General features: G+C 36.7%; 1 protein-coding gene across 2 annotated transcripts in view; it reads right to left on the minus strand.

Annotated features, from left to right (window-relative positions):
* fam118b (family with sequence similarity 118 member B) overlaps positions 1-12,224 on the minus strand; it is a 28,428-nt gene that overhangs the window by 14,812 nt on the left and 1,392 nt on the right. The window contains exons 1-3 of one of the 2 annotated variants that reach the window (XM_067419638.1): positions 8,986-9,309; positions 7,930-8,019; positions 2,805-3,057 (exon numbers count right to left, since the gene is read on the minus strand). In XM_067419638.1, coding sequence (XP_067275739.1) covers positions 2,805-3,057; positions 7,930-8,012 — 336 coding nt within the window. In that variant the 5' untranslated portion in view covers positions 8,013-8,019; positions 8,986-9,309. Of the gene's footprint in view, positions 1-2,804; positions 3,058-7,929; positions 8,020-8,985; positions 9,310-12,224 lie in introns of those variants that run through there. The other variant, XM_067419637.1, reaches the window with a different exon arrangement.

Below are 12,224 nucleotides of genomic sequence, written 5' to 3' on the forward strand. Positions count from 1 at the left end.
AGGGAGGGTGAGATCTTATGTTTTCAAAGCTAGCTTAATATTGCTAACCTCTCCTAGCTTTGACTCCAGAGCATCGCAACTAACAACAACAAACAAACTGAGCTTGTAAATTGACTTGGTACTTTACTGGATTGTGACAGACTGCATGCTGATGTTTTTATAGGAGAGTTGTTTTGTTGATGTTCAGCTACAACCATTCCAGGCAACGAAACACCAGCGTTGGTGCTGAAATTCATTACCTAACACCCTTTGACAGGCCTAAAGCCATCTAAATCCTCTAGTGACACTGGTGGGTTCGGATGCAATTGATACAGGGGCTTGACAATGAAAAACAGGGATGAATCACTGAGAGCTGTTTTTACGGGGGGTGACAAACAACACAGGTGGCACGTGGCTCTACGCCTCATTCTGGCTGGAGAAAACGGAAAAGGCTAATGACAGACAAACTTGCACTGCCTAGCAATATGCTCATTAGGGATGTTAACCGATGACCGTTTGACCGATGGTTGACTGTATCAATGTAAACCGATCAAAGTTGTCGGTTGTCGGAAAAAAAAAAAAGTGATCTCTAAATTAGGCTATTATAAACAGGACTAAACGCTACTACAGTTAGCCATCTCATTTCAAAATATTTTTGTGTGAAGGGAACAAATCCCTCACACTCAATTTTTCATAACTCGCCTGTTTGTACTTAATAAACCAATAAAAACATTTAGCACGAGGTCACAGCGTTTGGGTTTGCGCGCTCACAAAGTTTGCAAAAAGTAAACAAGCTAAAACACTCGAGGTTTGAGCCAGGGCAGACGACAGTATGAAGCGTGTATTCCGCATAAGCTGGACTTACATTTGGAAATATATTACATCTATATTTCAGTGGTAACACATTAGGTGTTGATGATCATCTTTCTTTATTATTGTTAGCACTACCTCGAACTAAAACGGCGTCTCTTCGGAGCTGTCATTTTCTTAAATGAGCCGCGGCAATGTTTCAAATGAGCTTTTAACACTAGACAAATGCCTTTATTTTCAACGCGATCCCCTTGTACACAAACCATTTCGAAACTAAGGAGTCATTTGTCCTCCGATTACAAACAAGCTCCTCGGCGCCATGTTTGCGGAACTCATGTTTCGCGCTGTAGGGGATTTTAAAAAAGTGACGTGAGTGGAAGGGAGGCGGCGGCGCCGGGACAGTGTGTGCGTGAGAGCGGGAGGCAGAGCAGCAGAGAGATGCGACAGAGTTGCGAAATTGCATGCGTGGCTCGCAGCTGTTATTTCAAATAGCGCAGCATATTTTAAACTAATCGGTTAACCGGTTTCAACCGGCTAATGAGGCTCGGTGGTCGGTCAAGAAAATGTTTAGTTTTCGCCATCCCTAGTGCTCATGATCCAGGTTTATCAGGGCTCTAAAATAAGGATTTTTCCCTGCCCTGTCAACATTATCACTAACCCCACCACAGAAAATTAAATGTTTTTTCACCGCCATGACATTTTATTTTTATGGTATAAGCCATAAAACCTAGGGCTGGGTTGACAATACAGATGAATCTATTTTGATTAATCAATCTTTATTTTTATGAACTGATATTGATTATTCAATCTCAAGATCGATTTTTCAATCTATGGTGTTGATGCGCAAAACAAAACTTCACAAAACATTATTTATAGTGTGCCTACCATCCAATAATCACAATACGCTGGGTGCTTTGTTACTTCTGATAGGAAAAAAGTCTTAGCTTTTAAATTTTATTAAGAAATAAAAAATAAAATAATGTGCCATTTAATGTGGTGTGACAGATCGCTGTAGCCGCATTAGTGCAAGCGGCAGCAAGAAGCACGTGGCCCGACCATCTCTTTCCGCTTTACTACTAGTTAGGCTAGAGCACAAAATATAGAAACATAATTATATAATTAAATGCAAACTTTTAAATTAAACTTTACGTTTATATTTGAGTGTTGAATATTTCTAAAAATAAATGATGATAAATGAATAAATGACAAATTTTCTAAAATTTGATTTGGACTGTTGTTAATTTTAACCTTTAATATATTACGGTACTTATTATGCGAAATTCAATTTTACATGGTGAACTATTATATGGTGTTTGAACATAAATGTGTGTTGGCAGTGTGTGTACACAACCACCCTATAATGGTAAAAGTCCACCCACTCCTGTTTTTATATTCCCCACAAATTATAAATCATGTTTCACAATGAGTCATTCAAGTTTTATTAGGCCTTTATTAAGCCCCCGGACTGATTTTACTTTTATAATGGATGGATGTAGTTTTTTGGGGGGACTTCTAATTTTGGGCTGCAATCCACTGCCATTATTAAGCTTGGAAGAGCCAGGACATTTTTTTTTTATATATATAACTGTGATTGTATTCGTCTGAAAAATGTCATATACACCTAGGATGGCTTGAGCCCTCAAGTAAAGTAAATTATGGGATTTTTCATTTTTGGGTAAACTAACCCTTTAAATTGATATTGGATTTCAATCATATTAGAATTGAAATAAATAAAAAGCTTGTGAATCCAAATGAAATTGATTGCAAAATCTGTCAATAAAATAAGCACTAATAAAATCTACTCCAGCACTGTAACTTAAACACTAGAGTATTGCGTTAACAACAGCAGAGTTATGGGTTTGATAGCTAGAGAATGCAAAAACTGATCAGGTGAATGCGGTGTTGCTTAAGCCAAACGCATGCATGTATGTACTACTATCAACACTTCAAACTTGAAAACTTAAGTTTAACTCTTTATTTAACACGTATAAGAAAAACTAATGAAAGATTCTTACCGGTGAAAGTTTCTGAATAAGGTCATGAGCAACGTGCACCAGGTTTTTGTCCTCTTGCAGACTTTTTTGGAAGCGGCGGCTCTCTTCCTCCTCAAGCAGATCAAAGTCATTGGCAGCATCTAACAGCGCCTGGATCAGACCTTTCCAGGAGCGAAGGGCGGGCACCTGAGGAGCTACGGCTGAACTCACCCCCGTGCCGATTACCAGCACCAGCTCAGGGGCACGTTTGGTCTTCAGGCTGGGCAACAACTTCCTATAGTCAGAAGAGGAAATGTAATCAGGTCAGGAAACTTGCATATGCACAAAACTATGCAGCAGAGCAGTATGCAAATGCATGGCTTAAGCTGACTTTTTTATTTTTATAAATGTTCCGGTCAAATTTTTAACAATTAGTAAAATGAGGTCCATCAACCTTAGGAAGTCATTTTATTTTCAATTAATTCTCTATGTTTATTGTTGGACACATCAAAATACAATTAAAAACCCAGGTTTGTGCAATTGTTATATTTTAGCAATAAATAATTCAAGTTAGCAAGAAATTAAAATTCTCCCTCTATTTTGTAAATGCATGTTATTGTTTGCAAATGTTGTCCTATGTTCAGTTGTCACTCAGAAGGGAAAATTAAATTTGAGACCAAGGCCTCGTCCACACGAAGCCAGCGCTTTCCTAATCCGATCATTTTTTTTTCCTCGTTTCAAGAAATATCTGCGTCCACACGGGATTAAGAACACGGACTAAAAACGATGTAGTTTGCATGCCAGGCCAGTGTGTGGCGCTGTAATTCTGCCACAGAAATACACTAAAAACAGAGAAGAAGAGTTGTGGCTAGCAGGGGTATAGCAGTGGTAGGAGGTGAGCCAAAATCTCACAATAAAATAACAATAAATACATTTGCTACTTAACAGATGTGTTTTATGAATGCCTACACCTACCCCAACCCAAAACATACCCTTACAATAATGCAGATACGGTAATTAAATGACACGATATTGATGTGCGCATGCCCAGTGCCCGTAGTTGTATCCCTTAAACTCTTCACCGTGCTGGACGTAGTGTGATGACATCACCGTTTCAGAAAATATACGGATTCGCTGTACACACGAAGACGGAAGATGACCGTTTTCAGATTTATCCGCTTTGGGACCCGGTTTAGAAAAATATCGGATTCATACTTCAAAACGCCGGATCCGTGTGGACGAAACGCTGATACGGTAAAAAATGTATACGTATACAGTAGGGATGTCAACGATTAATCGATGATCGATTAATTGTCGATAAGAAATTTGATCGATAAGACTTATCGATCATCGATTAAGCAGGGTCATGCGCGTGCGTGCGGCTCAAACGCGAAACGGGAGGAAAAATGAAGCGAGCGTGTCCGAGTTCTATTTGGGACCATTTTACAGCTGGAGTCACACCTTCATCATGACTGCAAGTTTGCATGTGCATTCGCAGCCTTTTGTTTTGTGCAAATTTTGTAATATTGTGTTTATTTTGTGCAGGCCTATCTATAGCTGATTTATCTCATAAGGATGCATTTGGTTAATAATTAACGTTAGAGGCGAGCGGTAGTAAAAGCGTGGCGGTGATCAGCTTCAGCATTTAGCTCCAACAGCAATGCACAGCTAATAATGACTATGAGTGGGACTGTCATATTACACAACATTAATGAGAACACAATAGTAATAAAACATTGTGATTGTTAAGTATTTGGGTTTATTTGCCGTGTGTTTCATTGCGTTGATCCAGGAAGAGCGCGTGCACAACATGGTTCTCGGTCACGCACTCTGACTCGCGCATGTAACTTGGTTAAAGTTCACTTGTGCATTCGCATCAGATTGTGCTGAAGTAATTTGTAATATTACATTTATTTTGTAACGTTATATATGTGATCAATCATATAGGATGCGTTTCATTTAGCGAAATAAAACGCACTAGCAAATGGCTTCAGTCAGTGATGGCTACCGGTTTTCATTCAGTGCTTCGGCTTTAGCGCATACAGAGCAATGCATAATAACGATGATTGGGACGGTCATATTATATAACAGAAATGAGAACACAATTTTAATAAATGGTTGTAAAGTCATTGGGATTAGGTGCCGTGTTCAGACCGTTGTTCCAGGAAGAGCGCGTCTCCCATTCTGAATTTGAATATCAGCAACTCAATTCAAGTTCACTTGTGCATTCGCATCATTTTGTGAAGATATATAATTTGTAATATTTTGTTAACTTTATATAAATCTGATTTATTTCATATAGGAAGCTTTTTGTTGAGTTAAATAACGCGCTAGCAAAGCTTCAGTGTAACTTACCAGTGTTGATTCAGCGCATCTGCTTCAGCTCGCGCAGTTCAAACAGCAACGCGCGACTAATAATAACTATGATTGGGACTGTCACATTACATAACATTAATGAAAACAACATTTTAATAAATCGTTTTGAATTAATTGGGTTTAGGTGACGTTTCAGCACGTTGTTCTTGGAAAAGCGTCCACACATTCTGAATAACAGATCTGAGGCGGCGTTGGTGTTGTATTAGCTACAAATTATATTTGGTTATTAAATAAGTCATTTAAATAAATTTTAAATAACATCGACTAGTTTTACAATCCCATAGCTCTTTGTTTAGATAAAAAAATCCTTCTCATTCATTTGGTGAACATGGCGTTTTGAGCAGCATTTGCACATCCTGTCATGCAGTCGGCTACAAGCCACTGCTGTAGACGCATATTTTAGTATTATGGTTAACGATTAATCGATTAATTGATCGTTAATTTAAACGACAATCGATCATGGGAATTTGTGAAAATTAACATCCCTAGTATACAGCGAAACGCGTCTCCGTGTGGACGGGGCCCAAATGTGGGTTTGTTGTCAGTGATACACATTTAAAAAAACATTTGTTCAATAATTGTTACTTGTGTAATAGAGTTGAAAGTTTGAGCTCGATTATTGCGTTCAACAATTTGTATATATTAAAATTAATAAATTTTAAAATAATTAAAAATAAAATAAAATTATAGAATAAAAATAATAGAAATAAAATTTGTATCATATATTTTCTTGTTACTCTTGGGTATCACAACTCTAATAATTTTTTATTAGAAACAATCATGCAATAATAGGGTTGCACACAACATGTATTGAATTAAATGAGCCAACTGCAGATTATTATAGTGATACAGTCAAGAACTGTGAAGAGGGCGTTACATTTTTTGATGCACTTAAAATCGAATTAGATACTTGTTTATCTTCTTACAACAACGACCTGTTTGATTTGTCTCTCTACTCTTTCAAAATCTGTCTCATGCAATACTCTGGTGAAAATGTTTTACCAAGTAAACAACATTCCAATCAACCGATCAGATATGAGGAACAAATTTACAGTTGATGTCAAGTTTATGCTTACAACAAGGGTTAGGGGCTTCTACATCAGTGTTATTCACCTGTAAATTCCCTCTGAGTTTAGGGATAACTTATGGGTAGGGTTTTCTTTAAAGAATAATAGGAAACAATTTACCATGTGTTACCATTAATGCATTAACTAACATGAACAAATACTGAACAATACATTTGTTACAAAGATTAATTAATTTTTGTTAATGTTAGTTTAAAAAAAAAACAGAAATTCATTTATTTTTTATGTTAGCTCGCAGTGCATTAATGTTAACAAATACAACTTTTGAATTGAATAATGCATTAGAAAATGTTGAAATTATTAACTCAGATTAATAAATCCTTTAGGAGTATTGTTCATTCTTAGTTCATGTTAACTTAATTAGTTAACTAATCTTAAAGCGATTTCTGAGAATCACTGGGTGTGTTAACATGCACACCAGTAAGCAGATAACAAAAAAAAATTGCTTATTGAAATAATCAGTTTTCCCTGTTTGCATGCAAACCAGTAAACTGACAATGCAAGTAAACCGCGTTTATATGACTTTATTAATAAACCGGGTTAATTCCTTGTAGTGACGTTAAAAAGTTATTATGTCTGTATCTGACTCTGAGTTTTTCAAATGTTACGTCAGTTGTGATGTTAAATAAAGCGTGCGCCATGCCAGCGGGAGATTTTCGGCTCATATTATCCCTCATGCAGTTCCAGATGCAGTGTTTGGACTGAACCTCTTCTACTTCTGCTGCATGAGATGAGAACACATCTTTACAATTTTCTGGGTCTTAAAAGAGTCTGCGTTTGTGATATATGTCCTTATTTCATGCAAAACGTTTGCTCGCTCTGTCTGGATGCATTTAAATCTGTTCCAAGTTATGCATTTTTCTCACCTATCACACATGTGCACTTCAATAAGCCGACAGAAAGCAGGTTAATGCGTTTACATGCAGCGCGAAATCAAGGTAAGAGGCAAAAACCTACCTGTCCCAACCGGTTTATACTTACGCTGTTTATGACCTTACTCCGATAAAAGAAAACGGGTTACCGGGTTTACATGAACATGTTCATTGTCGGCTTATTAGGCATAATCGGCTTAAGAACGAGCATGTAAACGCATCCACTGTTGATATTTGAAATCAACCCAAAAACACACACCCATTCCTTTTCATGGGGCTCAATGAGATTCTGCTCCCTTTTGAGCCTGTCTCTAGTGGCCAGTCAACGAAAATTGCAGTTTAAGTCACTTCCGTATTGGCTTCAAGAGAAGCTGGGGGAGGTTGCCGCATGGTCATAAAGCTCTTGCCTAATCATAGCCCATCTTCTTCCAATTATATTCCTCTGACCTTTTCTTTTAGGTAATGTCTCTCAGCCATCTCTCTTTCAACATTCTTTCCTCCCTCTTACTCACTCCTCCCTCTCCTCCCCCATTATTAGTGGACACGCCCCCTACTGATAATTATCCACAAGTGTCTTGTGCCGCTCGGTCCAACCCACTTTCAACAGCTTTTCTCAGTAATTGCTTACTGCACCTTTAACTAATGAAACCTTATTCTTAAGTGTAAAAAAACATGAAAAAAAAACTTCCAGGTAAATTCATCCTTATCAGGAAGTTCTTTGGAAAAACATGTTTGCCAGAAAAGTTCAGAAAACGGGCTGACTCCATGAAGAATACTTCGTCTTGAGCATGTGCTGGCACCAAAGCAAGAAATGAACATCTGCTGTTTTCATACCTGGCCTTCTTAGACACAGTGTCACCATCCTCAGAGTCAGGGGAAGGACGCTTCTCTGCCTTCACTGTAACAACAGAGGCCATTCGACTCCTGCAAAAAATAAAATATATATATAATAATTACAAAGCAACAAATATTGACCCAAAGGGCTACACAACAGGTCATAGATAGATAGATAGATAGATAGATAGATAGATAGATAGATAGATAGATAGATAGATAGATAGATAGATAGATAGATAGATAGATAGATAGATAGATAGACATCAAGAGTTAATTTAGAAGGTTTATAAAGCCTAATTGTTTTAATTGGCCTTGACATTGAGAGATTTTTTCCCTTCTAGCTGGAGGAACAAGTTTCAGAGTATTTGAATGCTCATATGAGGTACAACACTGAAGATGCTTCAGTTCTTTGTTCTGCTCACTAATAGTTAATTAGTTAATAGTGAACACACATCTCCGTTCTTTCTGTTTTCTTTGTTTTTCTTTCATATTCATGTCAGACATATTCGACCGCACATGAAAAACATAGAAAATCAATCATAACCTACAACAACAAGCTGTCCAGAAATCTGACTCTCTTTGAGCTAGCAAGCTAACAGGCTAGCTACAATTGTGATTATTACAGCGCGTATATTATGTATTAAATCACAACAGGGGTTTTTTTAAGTTTGACACCAGAATTACGAGTACTAACGGAATTCTTATGATATATATATATATATTTTGGGCTGTTTTAGCTTTAACAACTGTTTGTGTTTGTCTTCAACCAAACGTTCACCTGTTGATTTTGTTCCATATGTGATACAGTTTTTAGCATGCAGGCTAAAAAAAAAAATCTATATAGATGTTATTTTAATATTCAAAACATTTAAGAAAGGACATCCATTAAGTTGAGGAATGGCGATATAACTTAACTGAAAAGGCAAGATTTAATGTTAACTCAGCTAAGGTAACTTACATCACTACGACTAAAATGAAAACACGACAAAAGCAGTAGCATACTAAACTTAACAGTATATCAAAAAAAAAGTTCCAAACACTAACGTTACTTACCGAGATGAACAGGGAAAATGAGGATCCGAGTAACGTTACTTAATCTTAAATTTCCTCGAAGCGTTTAAGTTACTAATGATACAACAAAACACTAAGGAAAAACTCGTATCTGTCGAACACACGTCAAGTGGCTTTCTATAAGGAATCTCGATAGCAGTAACGTTAGGTTATCAGTGCCAATCAGCCTTCAGTCCAAAAGGCTACAGGCCTTGAAAATAAAATCTGGTCAGCCTTTAGCGAAGCACCTGTCCAGTCTTGCCTCTGCGGATCCCCGTGTACAGTACACAAGATGAGCTTTATGTGTCCGCGCATCACAGCGGAAGTGCGCGCGCGAGTGTTTGTCTATGGGATGTAAAGCGGAGGTTTAAACCGCCAGACCTCACTTATTACAGGCAGTGCCTGCAAAAAAGTGCTAGCCTACTATAGTTAACTAAAACCATAACAAAATTTGTATTAAGAATGACAAAAAAGCACAACAAAATTACAATTTTTTTAACAAAAATGTAAATGAAAACAGAAAGAATTATCTCAATGATACTGAAATAATTGTGCTCCAAACACAGTACTCCGTCTAATTATAAGTACAATTAAATATATATATATATATATATATATATATATATATATATATATATATATATATATATATATATATATATATATATATATATATATATATATATGTGTGTGTGTGTTTTAGCACTATGAGCATGATAGGCTTGCCTTAAAGTGCTGTCAACTATGTTTCTGGACACTAACCAACTATAAATAATATAAGTCTGCATTTAAATAATTTATCAGATATTCTATAACTTTTACCTGGGATATGCAATATACTTTATTGAGTGTCAGAAACAGCATTTAAGTCATTAAAAAAAAATATGGTCACAATTTTTGTTAACACTTGATTTTTCAGTGTCATTGTTATGTTACATGCAAAGGGTGGGCCAACATTAAAATGGGTTACACTTAATTTTCTATAGGGTTAGGGTTTGATTTGGTTTAGGCTTTGTTGCAACCAAACCAAACCCTAACCCAATAGTAAGTACATGTAGTTACTTAATAGTACTCTTGTAATACTATTATTGTAACTATAATAGTATAGTTAAAATAAAGTGTAACTATATTTTAATGTGCAGTTGTTGAACTGTAATTACACAAATAAGTACTGATTAATATGACGTTTATTTAAGGTTAGGATTTGGTTTAGGGTTATAGTATGTAATTACGCATAATGTTCTGTAAATACAACAGTAAGTATATGGAACATAGGGATTAATATGGAGCTGGCCCACCCTTTGCAGCTATAACAGCTTAAACTCTTCTGGGAAGGCTTTTCCATAAAGTTTAGGAGTGTGTTGGAAATTTTTGACCATTCTTCTAGAAGTAAATTTGTAAGGTCAGGTACTGATGTTGAATAATTAATCTCAAAAAGTGTTGAGGTATGAACCTTGCTTTGTACACTCCTGCAGTCATTTTGGAAATGGAACGGGCCATCCCCAAACAGCTCCCACAAATTTGGGAGCATGAAATTGTCCAAAATTTCTTGGTATGCTGAAGCATTTCCTTTCACTGGAACTAAGAGGCCAAGCCCAATCCCTGAAAAACACACCATAATCCCCCATCCACCAAACTTTACACTTTGCACAGAACAGTTCATTCTACTGGCAGCCACCAAACCCAGCCTTATCCATCGGTTTGCCCGAGAGAGAAGCGTGATTGGTCACTCCAGAGAACACGTCTCCACTGCTCTAGAGTCCAGTGGCGGCGTGCTTTACTCCACTGCATCTGATGCTTAGGTAATCTGAAGGCCACACAAAGTTTGGAGTTATGTAGCTATTGACTTTGACACTGTGTGCCTTAAAATGCACTGACCCCCCTCTGTGATTTTACGTGGCCTACCACTTCTTGGCTGAGTTGCTGTTGTTCCCATTTGCTTTCACTTTGTTATAATACTACTCACAGTTGACAGTGGAATATTTACTAGTGAGGAGAGCGTGCTCCTGAGAGCGACCCATTCTTTCACAAATGTTTGTAAAAGTGTCTGCATGCCTACGTGCTTGATTTTATACACTTGAGGCCATGGAAGTAATTGGAACACCTGAATTCAATGATTTGGAGGGGTGTCACAATACTTTTGGTAATATAGTCTATGTAACAAGTTCACTGTAAAATAAAGTGTTACCATATCCGCTTTGTTACTCATCAACTATGTGACCCACAGTGTTGGGGAGTAACTAGTGACATGAAACAGAGTTATTTAATTTATTTACAAAATAAATGTAACTGTAATCCGTTTGTTTTTGAGAAAAAAAATTGCAATTACATTACAGCAATGTTATTCTGATGATTTTCATTGGTTCTCTTTGAATTTGCAGCACAGCACGTCTGCCAATTACATCAATCCACAGTGCCGCTGAAAGCTTTAGGGTACAACCTGTCTGAGCTGCCACCATGCGAGTGATGTGTTCCAGTGCAAGAAATGTAAAAATAATTTCATCCAGGAATTAGAAAAGGGCACAAAATATCATTCAATGCAAAATATGTTTGCCAAACTATTAAAATCCTATCAACATAGAAGATGTCAATGTCGAACCTGAGGAAGCATCTCCTATGATGAACGTTAACCACCTAGCGGACAAATCTCTCTATTAGTTTGTCCTGTTTTGACAGGAAAAAAGAGCTATTTAACAACTAACACTAACGATTGGTCATCAACTCTAAACAATATTTTAGTTGTAATATAACTTTTTAAAAACAACAACAACAGCAACAATACCATGCATGTTATGACAGATACTGTCTGTTTGGGTTGCCAGTGAATATGAATCTAGAATCTATTCTTGCTTCTGTTAGTGAGAAATCAAAATTAGGCCTTATTCTATGTTTTTCCCTTGATACACACATAGTGGTAAAAAGAATAGAATGTATATTTTTTTACTATTATTTTATATCAGTAAGAAGAAAAACATCATGTTCTTTACTACAGTATAATGCTTTCTTTTAAATATAATCAAGTGTAATCAGTTACATTCATAAAGTAATTGAAATAGTTATACTTTACATTTTAAATAGGGTAAATTGTTATCTGTAACCCATTATATTTCCAAACCTTCCCAACACTGGTTGCCTGTTATACACACGCACGCGCACACACACACACACACACACGCACACACGCACACACACGTTGTGTTTCCATGTTTTATGGTGACTTTTCATAGGCGTAATACTGTACT

The sequence above is a fragment of the Pseudorasbora parva genome, chromosome 16, assembly GCF_024679245.1.
Source record: "Pseudorasbora parva isolate DD20220531a chromosome 16, ASM2467924v1, whole genome shotgun sequence".
Taxonomy (NCBI): domain Eukaryota; kingdom Metazoa; phylum Chordata; class Actinopteri; order Cypriniformes; family Gobionidae; genus Pseudorasbora; species Pseudorasbora parva.